The 20882-nt window shown below is 48.5% G+C and overlaps 1 protein-coding gene across 5 annotated transcripts; it reads right to left on the bottom strand.

Annotated features, from left to right (window-relative positions):
• Positions 1 to 8396: 8396 nt before the first annotated feature.
• CLN3 (CLN3 lysosomal/endosomal transmembrane protein, battenin) lies at positions 8397 to 20058 on the bottom strand. 5 transcript variants are annotated; one of them, XM_084770673.1, is made up of 16 exons: positions 19925 to 20058; positions 19623 to 19724; positions 19417 to 19495; positions 18269 to 18365; positions 17295 to 17366; positions 16838 to 16917; positions 16629 to 16714; positions 15778 to 15850; positions 15547 to 15690; positions 13711 to 13823; positions 13113 to 13159; positions 12963 to 13031; positions 12820 to 12875; positions 12612 to 12705; positions 8827 to 8967; positions 8397 to 8743 (listed from the first exon to the last, which is right to left on the bottom strand). In XM_084770673.1, exons 2-16 carry the CDS (start codon positions 19666 to 19668, stop codon positions 8624 to 8626), a joined length of 1317 nt encoding a protein of 438 aa, XP_084626799.1. In that variant the 5' UTR covers positions 19669 to 19724; positions 19925 to 20058; the 3' UTR covers positions 8397 to 8623. The 5 variants fall into 5 exon arrangements, with proteins under 5 accessions (XP_084626799.1, XP_084626797.1, XP_084626798.1 ...); XM_084770671.1 differs by having other exon boundaries at positions 19623 to 19800; positions 19925 to 20050; XM_084770672.1 differs by having other exon boundaries at positions 19623 to 19740; positions 19925 to 20030.
• Between the last annotated feature and the right edge of the window lie 824 nt (positions 20059 to 20882).

Here is a 20882-nt window from a genome sequence, read left to right as displayed (position 1 = left end):
GCCTGGTCTATAAAGCCAGTCCAGGACAGCCAAGGCTACACAGAGAAACCCTGTCTCGAAAAGAAAAAAGAAAAAGAAAATAAAAATATTCTCTAGCAACACAATCAGCTCACCTTGGGAAAGTCCAAATATACTCTGCTGATCAAGCTGACCAGCAGGTGGTCTGGCACATAGCAACAACCAATTAGGAGAAGCCAGGCCAAAGTTCCTAATGCCCCCGTGACTGCTTCAACCGATCTTTTCTATTGAAAGACCCCACTTCTAAATGTTGTTTAGTCAAGGCTTGCTATTTTGTAAATGATTCTATTTTGTAAGGCTTGTACAATGGTTAAGGGAGGTCACCTGAAAGGCTCAGTCAGACTGGAAAAATACCACCATGTCACAAGGCTCGCAGACGTCACAAGGTTCATGGTCACCCACCATTTCACAAGGTCTACACAAGCGGTTCTGGAAAACTGCCCTGGGGCCAAGTTATTGGAAAAACAGGATGTATGGTCAGTGAATAGGCTAGCCTAACCATTTCCTGATTCCAAAGCCCTAACCAGAGCTAAATCTAGCCACATTAAGTTAGCCAATCAAGACCCTGTAACTATGCTTCTCGCTTCTGTAACCCCCGCTTCCTGCTTCCCACCCTATAAAAGGGTCTCCTCCCCTTCACTCGGCGCGCCAGTCATCCGATAGACTGTGTCGCCCGGGTACCCGTGTAATCAATAAAGCCTCTTGCGTTTGCAACCGGACTTTTGGTTTCGCTGGTTCTTGGGGAGGGTCTCCCTGACGAAGGACACTCCGTGAGGAGGGTCTTTCACTATAGGCCAACTTGCCCCATACTTATTACCCAACCATGAAACGACAAGGCTTGTAACTCCCTGCTTGCAGCTTTTCTGCCCAAATGTCATCCAATCATATACTGTAAAACCCATTTACTTGCCTAAAACCTATTAAAACCCCTCTCAGTTGAGACTCGGGGCCACTTCCTTGCATCTGCTGTGTCAGTGTATGGCTTTGAATCTGCATTAAAGACTTCCTTGAGATTGCATTTGGACTCAGCTCTTGGGTGGTCTGTTCGGGGAGTCTCTCAAAATTTGGGTATAACACAAACTATAACAACTGTTATATCCTATGTGCTCAGCTCAGCTTCTCCTGCCTCAACTGTCCTCTAGCAAGATCTTCTGCCCCAACCACCTTCTCTTCTGACTCCACTCGATCTCCCTTTCTTAGCCTTTGCTGCTTTTTTTATATCCTCTCCTGTTCCCAGAAATCCAAGAGGCAACCAACACTGATGATCATAAGGTCAAGCAGTTCTAAAGGCTAAGATTTTTGTTTTGTTTTTGAGACAGGGTCTCTCTGTGTAGCCTTGGCTGTCCTGGACTCCCTTTGTAGACCAGGCTGGCCTCGAACTCATAGCGATCCGCCTGCCTCTTCCTCCGGAGTGCTGGGACTAAAGGCGTGTACCACCATGCCTGGCTTGGGCTAAGAATTTTTAAAGGCTCAGTTGACTAGCAACTAGGAATCCTTTAAAGGTCCAAGGGCACAAGATAGACCACACTAGTTTCCCCCATTAGTTTTAGCTACTAACTAAGCACTTTCAAAGCTACCTTGGGCGTTATCCCTGTAGCCATGATACCATTGTGATTTTGCTTCTCCATCCTTCTCTGTGTCTTTTCCTGGGTTCTCAGGTGTCTGGTGTGATCTTTCTGCAGATCTCTTAGGAGCACATCCACAACTGAGATAAGAACCTAACAGTGATGCTTCTCTTTCCTATAGCTTGGGTACCACTTCCTTAATCTTTTATACTCCTAGACTGTCTTATCTTGTAGCATCTTGTATTCTAGAGTTCCTTGCTTAAGTCTCTTTCTTTAAATTTTTAATTAGTTTATTTATTATGTATGCAGTGCTCTGCCTGCACATACACCTGCAGGCCAGAAGAGGGCACCAGATCTCATTATAGATGGTTGTGAGCCACCATGCGGTTGCTGGGAATTGAACTCAGGACCTTTTGGAAGAGCAGCCAGCGCTCTTAACCTCTGAGCCATCTCTCCGGCGGCCGCTTGCTGAAGCCTCTTAAATGGTGAAACATGCCTTCAGTCTCAGCATTCGAGACGCAAAGGCAGGTGGATGGAGTTTGAAACCATGCTGGTCTACATATGGAGTTCCAGGTCAGCCTGAGCTACATAGTGAGCCCGATCCACCCCTCTCCATATACAGGTAAAGGGATGGAGTTCAGGAGTAGAGTACTTGCCCAGCATCCATGAGGTCCTACATCAGTCCTTAACAGTGAAAGAATAAAGGGCTGGGGGGGGGGGGAGCTTCATCATGTAAAATTATAGATACTCATCAAAATGAAATACAGTGCCAGGTATGTGGCTCACTCCTTAATTCCAGCACTTGAGAACCTGAGGTGGGAAGATAGGAGTGAAGGCCAATGTTAGCTATTGGATGAGATCCTTGAAACAAAAACAAACCCCCAGGCAGGGTAGCACATGCCTTTGATCCCAGGTAGAGGTAGGGTGGTTCTCTGTGAATTTGAGGTCAGCCTGGTCTACAAATCGAGTTTTAGAGCTGGGCACTGGTGGCGCAAACCTTTAATCTCAGCACTCGGGAAGCAGAGGCAGGCATATCTCTGTGAGTTCGAGGCCAGCCTGGTCTACAAAGCAAGTCTGGGATAGCCAAGGCTACACAGAGGAACCCTGTCTCAAAACAAAAGAAAACAAATCGAGTTTTAGGACAGCCAGGGCTATTACACAGAGAAACTCCATCTTGAAAAAAACAAAAGCAAGGCCGGCGAGGTGGTGCAGGCCTGTAATCCCAGCACTGGAGAGCCAGAGGCAGGCGGACCTCTGTGAGTTTGAGGCCAGCCTGGTCTACAAAGTGAGTCCAGAACAGCCAGGGCTGTTACACAGAGAAACCTTGTCTTGAAAAACTAAACCAAAACAATCCAAACCAAACCAAATGAACAAACAAATAAACAACAACAAAACCAAAAAGGAGCAAGAAAAAATTTTTCATTGCTATAATGTTCTTGGCCTGAGACACTATGTATGTATGTTTGTTGACATAGAAAGAAAAAAGTATATATAAAGTTTTATTTTGTTGTTTTGTTTTTTTAGGGGAAAGCATACACGTGACTGGTGACTGGAGAGATGGTTCATCTGTCAAGTGCACTTGCTCCTCTTCCGGAAAACCCAGGTTCACTTGCCAGACCCCACAGAGGATGGTTTATAACTGCTTGTAACTTCAATTCCAGGGCATCCAATGTTCTCTTCTGCTCTCTACAAGCTCTGCATACACTGAATGTGCATACACTTGGCACATACACATTAAACAAATAAGTCTTGAAAATAATAATAAAAAAATAAAAAAAAATAAAAAAGAAAGGAAAAGCAGGGCTGGAGAGATGGCTCAGAGGTTAAGAGCACTGGCTGCTCTTTCAAAGGTCCTGAGTTCAATTCTTGGCAACCACATGGTGGCTCACAGCCATCTATAATGTGATCTGACGCCCCATTCTGGCATAATAATAAATAAATAAATATTTAAAATAAGAGTAAAAAGAAAATGCATAGTTAGTAATTCTTTTTTTGTTTGTTTGTTTGTTTTTTGAGACAGGGTTTCTCTGTGTAGCCTTGGCTGTCCTGGACTCGCTTTGTAGACCAGGCTGGCCTCGAACTCACATCGATCCGCCTGCCTCTGCCTCCCGAGTGCTGGGATTAAAGGCATGCACCACCACACCTGGCCATAGTTAGTAATTCTTAAAATATGCTGCCAGTAATAGTGGCTTTGTATGCACATGTGTGTGTTTCCTCATACCCTTCCCTTCTCAGTTTCCTAAGTTGGTTAAAAACCAAACTAAAACTTCACCAAAGGATGATGATGAAAATGTGCACTCTTGGTTCCTACCTCACTACAATTACTGATTTGGGATGAACCCAGAAAGTAGGGGTGGGGGACACAGGGGTGTGTGTGAGGCGTTTACAACTGTTCAAGGCAGGATCTTGTGGTGTAGCCCAGACTCCTCCTGCCTCACCCTCCCAAGTCCCGAGAGTGCCGGGATTACAGGTGTAAACCCCCACCACATCCAGAAACACCTGTACTCTAACAAGCCTCAGGAGCGTGCCAATGCCTGGGGCCTGCTGCATGACGCACTATAAAAGATCAGAGGCAGGATCTGAGGAACACCAGCAAGGTGCCATTCACTAGGTGATGAAGATGTTTTCCCAAAAGCTCACACAGTTGTCAGCACTGCTGTGCTCATCTGAGACATCAGAAATTGGAGCACAGAGAAGCGAAGTGACCTTTTCAAGCTCATACTGTTGGTGGATGGCAGAGCTGGTAGCTCCAAGTCAAGAACCTCAGCCTTCACTCACAGCTGAGCAGCGTGGACCAGTATTGCCAAGCAATGCCATGGACACAGCTAGTAGTGACAGGATAGTTTGAGGAGCACCTGGATGGTCCTTTTTTTAAAAAAAAATATTTATTTTATTTGCATTGGTGTTTTACCTGCATGTATGTCTGTGAGAGGGTGTCAGATCCCCTAGGAACTGGAGTTACAGACAGTTGCGAGCTGCCATGTGGGTGCCGGGAATTGAACTCAGAACCTCTGGAAGAGCAGCCAGTACTCTTAACCACTGAGCCATCTCTCTAGCCCCGGTCCTATCATGTTTGAGACAAGGTGTTACTATGTAGCCTTAGATAGCAGAGAACTAGCTTTGTAGACCAGGCTGGCCTCGAACTCACAGTGATCCACCTGCCTCTGCCTCCCGAGTGCTGGGATTAAAGGCATGAGCCACCATGCCTGGCTTGTCTTTATTGTTTTTAAATAAAACTATAATTACATCATTTCCCCCCTTCTACTCCTTCCCAAGGATCCCACCTTTGCTTGTTCTCAAGTTCATGATCTCTACATTATGTTTGACACTGGGTCTTGCTATGCTGCCCAGATTGGCCTCAAGATGTTGGGATCAACCAGATCTGTCTCAACATCCTTAGAGGTGGCGCTAGGAGTATCCTGTGTTCAATTAGATGTTCATCTGTATTTTCCTTTTTTTTTTTCTTTTCTTTTTTCCTTCTCTTTAGGCAGGCTGGCCTCTGGAGTGCTGGGATTAAAGTCACGTGCCATTTACTCCTGGCTGTTGTTGAAGCAGGTCATACCCTCCTCCTCCTCCTCCTCCTCCTCCTCTTCCTCCTCCTCCTTCTTCTTCTTTTTAATGTATTCTTGTCTTCTATATTACATCCTGACCACAGTTTCCCCTCCCTCCTTTCCTGCCAGCACCCTCCTCCCCATCTCCCCTCTCCCCCAGGTCCACTCCTCTTCCATTCCCCTGCAGAAAAGGCCAGGCCTCCCAGGGAGAGCAACCAAACATGGCATGTCAAATTGCAACAAGCCTTGGCACATGCCCTCATATCAAGGCTGGATGAGGCACCCAGGAGGAAGAAAAGGGACCCAAAAGCAGGCGAAAGAGTCAGAGGCAACCTCAGCTCCCACGGTTAGGAGTCCCACAGGAAGGGACCCCAAGCTACACAACCATAACATATGCAGAAAACTGGGTCAGACTCATACAGCATACCTGACTGTGGGTTCAGCGTCTGTGAGGCCCTATGAGCCCAGGTTAGTTGACTCTAATTTTCTTGTGGTGTCCTTGACCCCTCTGGCTACTGCAATCCTTTCGCCCACTCTTCTGCAGGCTTCCCTGAGCTCCCCCTAGAGCACTGCCCTGCCTTGAACAGTGGCAAAAGTCCTCCACCCCACCCCACCCCCCACCCCCCACCAGACAGCTGTGGCTGTCTGCATCTTCCCCCGTCAGTTGCTGGATGAAGCCTCTCGGATGATGATTATGCTAGGCTCCAGTCCACAAGTACAGCAGTGCGCCATGAGGACCTTTTTTCTATTCTTTTTTTTTTTTTTTTTTTGATGGGGGTTCAAGACAGGGTTTCTCTGTGTAGCCTTGCCTGTCCTGGAGCTCACTCTGGAGACACCAGGCTGGCCTCAAACTCACCGAAATCCACCTGCCTCTGCCTCCCGAATTCTGGGATTAAAGGTGTTTTAACAGCACTACCCGGCTGAGCCCTTCTTGTTACTTAGTCTTTCTGGGTCTGTGGAAGAATAGGTGGTGCTCTTAACCACTGAGCCATCTCTCCAGGCCCTTGTTTTTATTTTTTCTTGTCTTGTTTTGTTTTTGTTTTTGGGTTTTCAAGACAGGGTTTTTCTGTGTAGCCTTGGCTGTCCTGGACTCACTTTGTAGACCAGGCTGGCCTCGAGCTCACAGTGATCCACCTGCCTCTGCCTTCCAAGTGCTGGAATTAAAGGCATGTGCCACCATGCCCAGCTGATATTATTATTATTTTTAGATGTAGTTATTTATTATGTATACAGTGTTCTGCCGGCATGTATACCTGCAGGCCAGAAGAGAATTACATTATTGAACTGAGGACCTCTGGAAGAGCAACCAATGTTCTTAACCTCTGAGGCATCTTTTTTTTTTTTTTTTTGAGGCAGGGTTTCTCTGTGTAGTCTTGGTTGTCCTGGACTAACTTTGTAGACCAGGCTGGCCTTGAACTCACAGCGATCCGCCTGCCTCTGCCTCCCAAGTGCTGGGATTAAAGGCATTCGCCACCATGCCTGGCGTTACTATTTTTTTTAAACAGCTAAGTAATACTCCATTATATAAACGTACCACATTTTTTTAATCCATTCTTCAGTCGAGGGACATCTAGGTTGTTTCCAATTTCTGGTTATTACCAATAAAGCTATGAACATAGGTGAGCAAGTGCCCCTGTGACAGGACGGAGTATCCATTAGGTATACATAGCCAGGTGTGGTATAGCTGGGTCTTGAGGTAGAGGTAGATCGAGTCTCAATTTTTGGAAATCATATTGATTTCCAAAGTAGCTGTGCAAGTTTGCACTCCCAGCAGCAGTGGAGGAGTGTTCCCCTTGCTCCACGTCCTCTCCAGCATGAGCTGTCACTTGTGTTACTGATCTTAGCCATTCTGACGGGTGTAAGATGGAATCTCAAAGTGGCTTTGATTTGCATTTCCCTGATGACTAAGGAAGTTGAATATTTAAGTGTTTTCTGGCCATTTGAGATTCTTGTTAAGAATTCTGTTTAGGCTGAGTGGCGGTGGCGGCAGCACATGCTTTAATCCCAGCACTTGGGGAGGCAGAAGCCAGCCTGATCTACAAAGCAAATGCAGGACAGTGAAGGCTACACAGAGAAACCCTGTCTGGAAAAACCAAAACCAAAAAAGAATTCTGTTTAGATCTGTATCCCGTTTTTAAAAATTGGGTTATTGGGTTGGGTGATGTCTAATTTCTTGAGTTCTTTTCATGTCTTGGATTCTAGCCCTTTGTCAGGTGTAGAGTTGGCAAAAATCCTTTTCCATTCTGTAGGCTGCCATTTTGTCCTGTAGATGGTGCCCTTTGCCTTACAGAAATTTTCAGTTTCATGAGGTCCCATTTTTTCACTGTTGATCTTGTGCCTGTGGTACTGGTGTTCTGCTGAGGAAGTTGTCCCCCATGACAATGCATTCCAGGCTCTTCCCCACTTTCTCTTCTATGATATCTTGGGGTAAGTCTAACCAAGCAAGTGAAAGACTTGTATGATAAAAACTTTAAGAGATTGAAGAAATAAACTGAAGAACATATCAGAAGATGGAAAGATCTCCCGCGCTCATGGATTGGTAGGATTTCAATGCAATCCCCACCAAAATTTCAACACAGTTTTTTTACAGACCTTGAAAGAACAATATTTAACTTCACATGGAAAAACCAAAAGCCCAAGACAGTGAAAACAATCCTGTACAATAAAGGAATTTCGAGAGATATCAGAGATATCACATGCCTGATTTGAAACTCTACTATGGAGCTAAAGTAATAAAACCCCCATGTATTGGCATAAAAACAGACTTGTTGACCATTGGAAGAAAATGAAGACCCAGACATAAACTCACACACATACAGACACCTGATTTTTGATAAAGAAGCCAGCAATATGTAATGGAATTCTTTTTAAACAGGATCTCATACAGGCTAGGTTGGCCTTGGCTTTCTATGTAGAAGACCGTGAACTCCTCCTGATTGTACTGCCTCTGCCTCCCAAACGCTGAGACTACAGGCTTATATCAGCACACCCTGCCTTTTAGTTGATTGTTTTCCAGGGATAAGACTGAGAGTCCTGAACATCCTAGGCAAGTGCTCTACCTCTGAGCTACAGCCCTAGTCCTCAGGGTCTCACTGTATGTGCCAGGTCAGGCAAGGACTAGTATGCTTCTGTCTGCCAAGTGCTGGAATTACAGTTGCTCTGCTACACCTGTTCTGAAATACTTTCTTTGTACATTCACAGACACATATATTCCAAAGTGGGCTAACATAAATTTTTCATCTTCAGAGAGACTGCACAAAAGTAAACGGATACAATAGGCATTTATTAGAAGGGCATAAGGCTGAGAGAGAACTCCCTGAGACCAGCTCAGGAGTGGGAAACAGTGGGGGCTCCTTGGTGAAGTGGGGCAGGACTGTAGTTGTTCCCACTCCCCAGTGTGGCAGAGAGAGAGAGAAGGCCTGCTGCAGAGCTCACAGACGCGCGAGCTGCTCCTGTGCCTGTCAGCCAGCGTGTGCTGAGCAACCCAGGTCAGGGGAGATGGCAGAGGAAGTCATGCAGAGGCAAGGCCAGGACCCCCGACATGGAGATTCCCAAGGTGTCAGAGATACAGGCAGCTTCCATGGCAAACTCTCGGTGTTTGTCACTGGTCTGGGAGAGTAAAGAAGAAGGGTTAGGCTTCCATCCTCAGGGCTCCCGAGGCCACCCATGGCCCTGGCCCGACTGACACAGACCTCCAGAGCAATGTTGTGGAAGGTGTTCACATAGGCAGCGCCGCCCAGCAGCCCTTCATACAGAACGATGACGAAGATGAGGTAGATGCTGGGCAGGAAGCCCAAACACACATCTGTCAGCAGGAAGGCCAGGTTGAGGCACTGTGGGCAGAGGCAAGGGGAGGCCTGAGACTGGGCAACAGCACAGCAGGGAGGTAGCATCTCTCAGAGCTGCCTGGTTATAAAGGATACTGGTGAGGCAGAGGCCTGACAGGCCTGGGTAGGATCCCAGTGCCCAGCTGTGCCCTCGGGACCCTGAGGTCTTGGTGGGCCTTCTCTGGCCCCATCCTCATCCTCACACACCTTTCCTTTGCGCCTGTCACTCCCAGCCGGGAATGTCCCTCAACCTTCCCTCACTGGTGACTCTCAGGGTCACTTGGATCAGGGTCATCCCCACTGCCATCACCTGTTATCTCATTTCCTTGCTTTTTGTTTCTTTTATAATGGCACGAACACCACAAAGACTCAGACACCACCACCCCAACACACACTGCAAAATCTAACATAGGAGCTTGTGCTTCATAGGCAAACACGCTACCGGAGGCCTAAGCTCAGCACCCAAGGTCTCCCTGAATAGCCCCTGTTCTCCACCAGCTGCTGGGATGAGATCAAGGGTCACTTGATAATGTCTGGAGACTTTCCTGGCTGTCTCACCAGCATCTGGCCAAGGATACTGCTAAATACCCACAATGCACAAGCAACACAACAGAATTATCTAGCTGCAAATGTCAAGAGTATAAAAATTTGGACTGGAAAGATGGCCCATTGGTTAGTAGCACTTGCTGTTTTGCACAACACCCACATGGTGGCTCTCAACTATCTGTAAATTCCAGTTCCAGAGGATGGCCCAGCGGCTAAGAGCACGGACTGCTCTTCCAGAGGTCCTGAGTTCAATTCCCGGCACCCAAATGGCAGCTCACAACTGTCTATAACTACAAGATCTGACTCCTACAGACATACATGCAGGCAAAACACCAATGCATATCAAATAAAAATAAATAAATCTAAAAAAAAAGATAAGATTGTACAAAGGCTAGAAGCTTCCAGGACTCAGCCTAGGTTAGCAGATGGAAGCAGTAAGCCTCCCAGACAACTGAGTCAGGCAAATAAAAGATACAGTTACACTTGACTAATTGTATCCTGCCTAACATGAAAGAAACCTGGGTTTTCATAGGTGTCAACAGTTGCCTCTGTCTGATGTGAAAATATGTTTCTTTACATAACGTGTTGGCAGATAATCATGAAATACATTGATTAAAATGTGGTACAAGGGGGCTGGGGAGATGGCTCAGTGGTCAAGAGCGCCGCCTGCTCTTCCAGAGGTCCTGAGTTCAATTCCCAGCAACCACATGGTGGCTCACAACCATCTATAATGTAATCTGATACCCTCTTCTGCAGTTAAAGCACTCATGTGCAATAAATAAAATAAACAAATCTTTTAAAAAAAAATGTGGTACAAGCCAGGCTTGGGGCACATACCCAAAATCCCAGTACTTGACACAGATGCAGGAGGATCATCAAGTTCAAGACCAGCCTTGGCCGCACAGTGAGACCTGCCTTAAAAACCCAAAAGATTGGAGCTCAGTGGTTAAGAGCACTGGCTGCTTTTCCAAAGGACCTGGGTTCAATACCCAGCACCCACACGGCAGTTCACAACCATCTGTAGCTCTAGTTTCAGAGGATCCTGTGTCCTCTTCTGGCTTTCGTAGACACTGTATGTATGTGGTACATGCACATACATGCAGGCAAAATGCCCATACTCGTAAAAACTCAATACAAACAGGAGGGGTGGGTGTGTGTGGCAATACGGCTCAGCAAGTAGAGACATTTGCTGTGCAAGCCTAACAGCATGAGTCTGAGTCCCAAAGCCCAGTAGAAGGAGAGAACAGACTCCTAAAAGTTTCTCCCTGGCTTCCACATTCATGACAGTATATGCACACTATTGTGTGCACACACACATACTACAAATCATACATATAATAAAAATACATAAATATTTGTTTCTAAAAAAGATAAATGAATCAAGGGTTAGGGTAGGGCATGGTAACACAGGCCTATAATCCCAGCTACTGAGGTTGAGACAGGAGAATTAAACATTCTAGATTTATGTGTTTCAGAGGGAGGTTCAAGGCTAGCCTTATAATTAAGACTTTGCCTCCAGAGGCTGGAGAGATGGCTCAGTGGTTAAGAGCACTAGCTGTTCTTCCAGAGGTCCTGAGTTCAATTCCTGGCAACCACTCGTTGGCTCACAATCATCTATAGTGAGATCTGCTGCCCTCTTCTGGCACAGTTTGGGCTGATGAGGTGGCTCAGTGGGCACAGGCATTTGTTTCCAAACCTGATGACCAGAATCTGATCTTTAGACCAATACATGGAAGAAGAGAACCAATCCTGCAGGTTGTCCTCCGACCTCCATACACACGACTTGGCAAGTGCCTTCCTCCCACCAATAAACAAATATAAATCTAATTACAATTTTTTATTTTTTTGTGTGTTTTTATTTTTTCTGTTTTTTTTTTTAATTACAATTTTGTTTGTTTGTTTGTTTGAGACAGGGTTTCTCTGTGTAGCTTTGGCTGTGCTGGACTCCCTTTGTAGACCAGGCTGGCCTCAAACTCACAGCAATCCGTCTGCCTCTGCCTCCCTAGTGCTGGGATTAAAGGCGTGTGCCACCACACCCGGCTCCTAATTATAATTTTAAAAAATATTTATTTATTTATTATGTATACAGTACTCTGCTTGCATGTACACATGAACACCAGAAGTGGGCACCAGATTTAATTACAGATAGTTGTGGGCCACCATGTTGTTAGCTAGGATTTGAACTATCCTTTGGAAGAATAGGCAGTGCTCTTAACCTCTGAGCCATCTCTCCAGCCCCTAACTACAATTTTTTTTTTTGGTTTTTCGAGACAGGGTTTCTCTGTGGAGCCTTGGCCATCCTGGACTCACTTTGTAGACCAGGCTGGCCTCGAACTCACAGCTATCCACCTGCCTCTGCCTCCCGAGTGCTGGGCTTAAAGGCATGCGCCACCACGCCCGGCTACAATTTTTTAAATAGCAAAAATAAATAATAAAAGTTAGAAGAAGGGTTAAGATGGAGCTCAGTGACAGCACTGACCTAGCATGTAAGAGGCCCTGGGTCCAATCACAATGACAACAAAAACAAACAACAAAAGGCCAGGCATAGAGGGACAAGCCTTTAATGCCAGCATTCATGAGGCAGATCTCTGAGCTCCAGGCCAGCCACAGCTACACAGTGAGTGAGCACCTGCCTCAAAAAACAAAGAAAAAAAAACACTAGAAAATAAAACAAACAACAACAAAGCCAAACTAATTAAAATATTATCTTTTTCTCCATGTTGCTGTAGAAACACCTCAAAAAATAGGTCGATCTATTAAATGTTTTAATTTTTGCAGTACTAGAGATGGAAGCCACAGCCTCACCCTGGCTAGGCAAACACTCTGCCCCTGAAGCACACCTCCTGTTCCACCACATCTGACTTCTTGATAGGAAAACTAATGATCATTAGAGGTTCGGAGACCTGCTCAGAGTCACACAGCTGTTCAGAATAGAAACTTGCATCGAGTATGACTGGCTCCAGATGCCACGACACAGCTCATAAGGAGCCCGGCTGGCCTTTAGGGCTGTCCTTAGGAATGCTGGCGTACAGTACCATCTGCTGCTGTGTAAGGAGTGCTGGGAGACGGAATGGGAGCAGGAGGACAGGGCGGGGACTCAGTACCTGCAGCAGGGCTAGGACCCAGGTGAAACGGAATCGGCAACATTGGAGAGAAGAGCGGGAGGCGAACACACCGGCCTGGTACAGCATCTGGTACCTGAGGTGAGGGCAAGGAGGAGGAAGTTCCTCTGGGTGCCTCTGCGGTCAACCCCCAGCGCCCGAACATCAAGGGACCCTCCCAGCTCACTGCCCACCTGCCAACTTCTCTCACCATCGGTACTGCTGAGCATGGCTTAGGGATGTGTTCCGGAAAAACAGGAGCTCAAACTGTAGCAAAACCCAGACAAGTGGAGGTTTGTGGAGCCTCAGTCTTATTTCCCCTCCCACACCCCCTTCCCAGCATCCCTCACTCACAAGTCCCTGGTTGATAAAGTATTCTGCAAAGTAGACCAGCACCAGGGGGATGATGTGTCGCAAGAGGCCCTGGAAGAGTAGGAAGATGTAAGTGGGGGGCAGGAGGGAGGCAGAGGATCCTCATGGGGCGCCCACGGCCACCGTCCAAACCTTGAATACTGTCCACCTTTCCTGGAGGGAGAGGTCCCAGCTGGAACCTACAAGGCAGGGAGAGAGGGAAGGAAGCTGTACACTTAATGCTTCGCTAGGTGCCAACATGCAGCAAGCAACCAGCCATCACAGCAGTGTGTGCGGATTTAAATGCCTCTGGGTTGCACACTTAGTAGTCGCTAAAATGGTAAACTTCAAGCTATGTATGTATGCGTGCGCGCGGGTGTGTATACATATACATACATATACACACACACACACATATATATATACACATACGTACATACATACATATTTAACTGACTAAATATGTAGATGAGTGTACAGCTGTTAGCGGCTGACTCCACCCAGACTCTCTGGCTCTGCTCTGTTTCTGAGGACATTGTTTTGTGTCCTGTAACAGTGTTCTCATTTCTTCACGTGGAGCGTCACTGTTCCCTGCATCGGAATGTCCGGCATGCAGTCAGCATTTAGTAAGTAAACATGACTGCTTTGACCCAAGCCTGTACACCCAGAGGCCTGTTCCCCTCATCTGTGTCCACTGTTGGGACTAAAACCCCAAGGGAAAAGTGACCCCGGGAGGGCCTCCTGCTCCTACCTGGCTTTGACTCTGGCGTCTCAGAGCCTATGAGAGGCTGCCGGGCAGCGGTCTCTGCTTCCTCTTCCCCTCCAGGGTCTTGAGTTTCAGGAGATGTGAGCAACAAGAAGTAGCTGGCACGGTAGAGAAAAACAACAGAAAGGCCCCGGTGGCCCCTTTACATCTGTGTGTTTCTAAAGATGGGGAACCCCCAGCCTCCAAGGTACCCAATCCTGTGCTGTGCAAGCTTCAAGTGTTGACCTGGCTACTCTCACCTCACTGTCTCTCGTCTCCTTCCCACTCCTGTGAACCCTCCCACTTCACGGGTCCCTCTCTTACATTCCTGTGTTTCTGGTTTTCTGGTTTGTTTTGTGACTCATTGAGTTTAACCAGGTCTGCATGATCATGGGCTTTCTTTCTTTCTTTCTTCTTCTTCTTTTTTTAAAAATTTATTTATTATGTATGCAGTGCCCCACCATGTCTATGCTTGCAGGCCAGAAGAGGGTGTTAGATCACATTATAGATGGCTGTCAGCCACCATGTGGTTCCTGGGAATTGAACTCAGGACCTCTGGAAGAGCAGTCAGTGCTCTTAACCTCTGAGCCATCTCTCCAGCCTGGGCTTTAATTCTTTATTTAGTTTTTTTTTTTTTTTTGAAACAGGGTCTCACTATGTGGCTCTGGCTAGCCTGGAGCTCAACATGTATGCCAGGTTGGCCTCAAACTCAGAGAGAGTCTCCTGCCTCTGCCTTCTGAGTGCTTGGATTAAAGGCGCTTGCCTTTATATGCAGTTATCTAATTTATTTCCTGAGCCAGGGTCTCTATGTGTATCCAAGGCAGGCTTCCAAAACGGGATCCCTCGGCTTCAGTCTCCCAGGTGTTCGGGATTATGAGTGTTTAGCATTACACACGTCTCGACTCCCTTTTTTCTACATGGCCTCATCCTTGTAGGAGGCCTCCGGATCTTAGCATGACTGACTCCATGATGGAAGTGCCATTCAGACTACAAAACTCAGCATGTAGACAGCACTACCAGCCAAAACAAAAACAAAGGCCTGATCCATCAAAGGCCCGAGCTCTGGGGAAGGTTCTAGATGCACTAACCTTGCTCTCGGGCTTCTGTTGTTCCGCTTCTGGCTAACTGTTCTTGCTAACTGAAGCATGTCAACCCAGACCTTGGTTTTCTTTTTTTGTACTTAAAAGCTCATCCTGGGAAATGCTCTGCACTACACCAGATACCAAGCACCTACTGTAGTCGCTGGCCAGCTAATAAAGACTTCCTATTGGCTTAAACCCATGTCTGAGCAGGCTTCTCTGTTGGACACCTCCCAACAGCCCTAAGCTACAGCATGATCTGCCTGCCTCTGCCTCCTGAGTGCTGGAATTAAAGGCGCACACCACTATGCCTGGCTTAATAGCGCTTTCTAAAACACAAACACAGACGGGTGTGGTGGCGCACGCCTTTAATCCCAGCACCTGGGAGGCAGAGGCAGGTGGATCTCTGAGTTTGAGGCCAGCCTGGTCTACAAAGTGAGTCCAGAACAGCCAAGGCTACACAGAGAAACCCTGTCTCGAAAAACCAAAAAAACAAACAAAACAAAACAAACAAAAAAACCAAACCACCAACACACACAGAATGAACGCCGCTGTGAGACCTCTGAGACACCCAAGTGTCAGGGCTGAAGCTGTCCAGAGTCACATAGTTGACCCATGCCTGCTCTAGGGACTCAAACTGAGGGCTGTCAAGAGAGAGTCCAGAACCCACAGGGCCTCACAACAAGGCTGAAGAGATCGGAGGGTTGGATCGGGATCAAGCTCCTCCCCCCATCTTTTGCCCTTTGGGGCCACGGACACTCACCTGGCTAGCAGCAGAACAGGGATCCCCAACATAGAAAGCAGGGTGTGCTGAGGGGAGAGGCCTGCCTGGGTGAGTCCCAGGTAAGACAGTGCTCCAAGAAGCCCTGCACCCCCAGTACCAGAGGACCACCAGGAGATCACAGCCCTGAGGAGAACACAGCAGCATTTAGGAAGATGGAAGGCAGTAGGGGTCACCCCCTCTCCCCGTGTCCTTCCTGCCCAGGCTGCTTACCTGGGGTAGAAGGCTGTGAGAGAGAGAAAGGTCACCTCTCCTAGACCTGATGAGATGCTGGCAAAAACCACGCCTGGGAAGATGACAAGCATACGGTGGCCTTTAACGGAAAGCCACGGTCCCCTACGGTTTGCTTACAGCCTCATCTCCATCAGCTCCTCGAGGCTAAAAATAGATCTGTCACTGAACAGCCTGGACAGGAGAGGGTCTGCTCTGAAAGAGCCATATCCTCCTCCATGTCTCCTCTCTGAGACTGGACCCCCGTCTTCATCCTGCTCAGCCCAATCTATACTCAGTCCAGCCATTTCTTCCTACTGTCATCCTTCAAATTGTTCTCGGAGCCAGTTCCTTGCTGGGGGAGCTTTACAAGGTGTGTTTGGGAGACAAAGCCTCAGCATATAGTCCAGCCTGGCCTGGAATTTGCCATGTAGATCAGCCTGGCCTGCCCCGACCCGCCTCTCTTTTTCACTTGAGACAGGGTTTTACTGTGTAGCTTATGGTAGCCTTGAACTCACTGTGAGGCCCAGACTAACCTCACATTCAGTCCTCCTGCCTCAGTCTCCCAAGTGTGTGTATGAGTGCACACCCCCGCCACACAGACACACACAGACATAGACACACACACACACTGACATACACACAGACACAGAGACACACTGACACACACACAGACAGACACACACACAGATACACACAGACACACACACACACACACACACACACACACTGACACACACAGTCTCCTGGGGTTATAGACATATCCTTTTACTCCGGGAAGCTGGAGCGACTATCCCCCGGCACATGGCTGAGGCTTCTAAGTCCCCACCCACCTCTCATAGTTGCATACTCACCACACAGGCTTAGCCCTACTGAGTGAGAAAAGGCGACCAGGAGAAAGCTTCCAGCAGAACAAACTCCACTGACGAGCACCCGGGGGCTGAGAAGAGATGCGGGGGGTGGGGGGGGTGGGGGTGGGGTGGGGGGGGTGAATCTCAGAAGGCCATGTCCAGCCTCCCACTCCCTCCCCACTCTGCCTTCCTCCTGCCACCCTGACCCAGACCTGTAGGGCAGCAAATGAAGGCCAAGAGGAGCCAGGAGTTTGATGACGAGGGTGGGAAGGATGTCTGCCAGGAGCACTGCCTGAGACAGGAGAACACAGGTCAGAGCCTTGACCCTCCCAGAGACAACCTTCCCAGCCCAGGCCTGGAGCCAGCCAGTGAGACCTGCTGTAAGTTCAGGCTCTGGAGTTAGGGGTTTGTTGCCAGCTCTGGGGCTCCTCCGACGGGTGTCAAGGCATTAACAGGCTCTGAGCTTCCGTCTCCTCATCCCCAACGAGGAAGCTTGCAGTGCCTAGTTCACAGAGCTATGGTGAACGTCACCTGAGCTGATATTTACCCTCCACAGAAAGGCCTCCCAGTAATTGACAGTACTGATCACTGTAATCCTGACAGTCCTGGCTGGACACATAGGAAATGGGGGTGCAAAGGCATGGATCAGGGGCCTATGTAGGTACTCACAGCTGTGGAGATTGAGTTGCAATCAAATCGAGACGAACTGTTGTGGGGCATGGGTGTTGGGCCTGGCTCCACCTATGAGAGAGAAGAAAGTCTTTCCTACACAGAGGCAGGAGGCTACACAAGGCCCGGTCCCAGCTCTGCCCTAACTTGACAGGTAGCTGGGGGTAGGCATGGGCTTTTGGGGGCCTTAGTTTTTCTATGTGTACCATGAAGGAGAACAGTTATAAACATCCGGCCCAGAGGCCAGAGATAGCATAACATAGCTAAGAGCGTTCATATAGAAATCTGGGGTTCTGGAAAAAAATCTCACCTTGGGTCAAATTCCCTACTGAACCTGCAAAGTGGGGGCTGCTCCTCTTAGGGCAGGCGTGTTCTAGCTCTCGAAGACAAGGAGTTCTGCGCCAGGCTGATTTTTGCCTGCCAGGAACATTTGTAACATCTGGAGCCACTCTTGGTTGTCACTTTTTGGTTAGTGGGTAGAGACTCGGGATGCTACTAAACACCCAGGATGTGCAGAACAGACGCACAACAGTCACCTAGCCCCAAGTGCCAACAGAGGCCAGGGGACAAGACACACCACAAAAGAAGGTCTTTTTTTTTTTTTTGGTTTTTCAAGACAGAGTCTCTCTGTGTAGCCTTGGCTGTCCTGGACTCACTTTGTAGACCAGGCTGGCCTCGAACTCACAGCGATCCGCCTGCCTCTGCCTCCCAAGTGCTGGGATTAAAGGCGTGCGCCACCACGCCCGGCACAAAAGAAGGTCTTACCCAGCTAGGTATTTGAGCTCACCAACCTGGTACCATTGCTCTCTTTATAATCACCCCCACCATAAGGATACAGGGGACTAAGAACTTTAGCTCCCGTATCCCACCCATGGCTACTGCATGAGTCTTCCAGGGGACCTCTGGCTCCGGGTGAGTCCCTAGTGTGGCCACGGGGACTAAGCACAGGGTGGTGCTGAGAGGAGCTCACTTACGTGGCTCTGGTTTCCAGACGCCTGCTCCTGCCTCAGGATGTCATGGGCAGCACTCAGCATCACCACATATGAGAAGTTATTGCAGAGCCCCAGGATCCTAGAGTGAGGGCAGATCTTCACTCCGTGCCTTCCTGTCCACCCATAGTCCTTACAGATCTCTCCCTTACCTGAACCCTTCAACCCTCACCCCCTTTTTCCCCTCCACCATCAGTGTCAGGGTTTGAAACAGAGGCTTTGAGATTAGAGTGACAACCCCCCCCTACCCCCCCCCCCCCCCCCCCCCCCCCGCCAAGCACAAATACCTCTACTGGAAGGTATACCTGAGCACTCTTCCCACGCCCCCCCCCCCCCCAGAGACAGGGTTTCTCTGTGTAGCCTTCGCTGTCCTGGACTCGCTTTGTAGACCAGGCTGGCCTCGAACTCACAGCGACCCGCCTGCCTCTGCCTCCCAAGTCCTGGGATTAAAGGCAGGCGCCACTTCGCCCGGCTCCTCGGGCATTTTTCATCCACTGACACACTATGGTTCAATAAAGATACCCCACAGCTTTGAAACCCAAGTCAGCTGCTTCCTACTTCTGTGGCCTTAGTGTATTCCTATGTAAAAAAAAATGGGGACAAATTTTCACCTGCTGATCTCCAAGAGTGCTAGAGGAATCAAAATAATACCAGGGCTCCTTCTGATTCATAAAACATACTGCTCTTATTTTCATCTCCCGGAGCTGTGCTCGGCACTAGGAAAAAACAAATAGGCTGGAGACAGAGCTCACTTGTAGAGCAGAGCACGGAAGGCCCTACTTTTAATACCCTGCCCTGCAAACAAAAACAAGTGAGCCAGGCATGGTGCTACAGGGCCTTTAACCGCAGCATCTGGACGGCAAAAGCAGGAGGATTAGAAATATAAGACAAGCTGCCCTGGGAAACATAAGACCTTTCCATAAAAATAAAATAAAACAAAGTTGCAACTGAATTGGCTTGGAGGAAAACTTTTAAGAACACTACAGGTGGTGCGAGCGGCTCTGACCAATAGGTGATTGGTGGTATTCTAATGGAATTTGGAAGTTTACAGTTGACTCTGTATTTGTGGATTCAATTCCCTCCCTCTCTGCTCCAGTGGTATTTTATTTTTTCACAGCTCTCAGAGCACTTACCAGAAGCCCACCGCATTCTTCCAATGGGCACTCGGACCACCCAATGGAGGGGCCTGGGGCTCTGAGTCGGTCTCCTCCCCTAGGAGGAAGAGAAGGCATGATGTGTGTGTGTGTCCTGTTGCGGGGAGCTGGGTCAGTATCCGAGCTCCTCAGGAGAGCCGTGGGGCAGAGGCGATCACTCTCAAGACAACCGACAGAGTACTCACTTTCAGAATCCTCAAGGCGCCTCCACGAGCCCGCAGAGCTCTCCATAGCATTGAGTTAGGGTTCTCCCAAAGGACCCAAAGTCAGCGTGTGTTCGGAGTTGGCTTCAAAGGTGAGAGTCTGAGACAGGTGGGTGCGAAGGATCAACGCCCCGTGGTCAGTCCCAGGTCCCGCAGTCTGCTACACAGGGCTCTCCATCAACAGACCCCCCCCCCAGATCTCCAGCGCCTGTCCACTCACGCCCCACCCGCTGGACCCCGCCCCCAGCCCCTCTAAAACAAAGCCCCCGCCCCCAGGCCTGTACCTTTAAGAGCAGCTGAGCTCGCCGCAAGGTGGAATAGCCGATTGCAGAGTCACGTGACAGTAACAGTGGCTCTCCCATCACGTGCTTAGAGATTGCTTCCCTACTTCCGGGTTCTCTTTTTGCCTTTGGCCTTGTCGAACTTTGGAGAGTGGAAAACGGAGAGTTCGGGAGAACGCTGGAAGCACTGATTTTGAACTGGAGCTGGTGGGAGCCACAAGTACAGCCATGAAAAGCGGCACTCTAGACGCCGACGAAATCTGCCAGTACTAGTCATGGCGCGGGAAGCTTCAGCTTCTGTCCTGCTGTCCTGAGTTGCCTGAAACAAATATGTCTACTTTCCTCCTGCTGTCCCACGACCCACCCAACTTCCCAAGGACAAGTTCTGCTTGGAAGCAAAGGCGACCAGCCTCAGGTCTTATCTGTTGTTCTTCCAGCCTGTGGTAAAGATCTAGAAGGAGCAGCTGGGAGGTAGCTCAGAGCAGAACAATTGCCTAGAAAGCTCAAAGATAAACACCCACCAAACAGGTTCTATGAATTATCTATGGCAGTATTCAAGACGTTAAGAAACTCCCTTGGCCATGTTATCCCAGAACCAACAAATACCACGAAAGTAGTCCAACCCCTGGCCCCTCCCCCAGGGTTAACCAAGGATCCTGCATGAGACCTTTAGGTGACTTTAGAGACCCAGCCAGCAATAAGAAATAGAGCAGAGGTGCTGAATTCGCTGAGCAAGCTGCTATGGGCGTTCTTCCTGTTCTGTGATGTCAGCCTGTAGTCCTAGTCGGACTTTAGCAGAACACGTCACCTCACATAGTCCCAAATAAGGAGTCCTTTCTTTACCTTCCTCTCGGTGGTAGGGCAGCATCTTGACCGTTCCTCATCAAGCCTGTTTCTCTGCTATGGCTTCAAGAAGCCTCTGCCCACTTCTACCACCTTTTTCCACCCACCACTCAGTAAG

The sequence above is a fragment of the Acomys minous genome (genome assembly GCF_964271855.1).
Source record: "Acomys minous genome assembly, chromosome: 2".
In the NCBI taxonomy this organism is placed as follows: domain Eukaryota; kingdom Metazoa; phylum Chordata; class Mammalia; order Rodentia; family Muridae; genus Acomys; species Acomys minous.
This window is presented reverse-complemented; position numbering and strand designations above follow the sequence as displayed.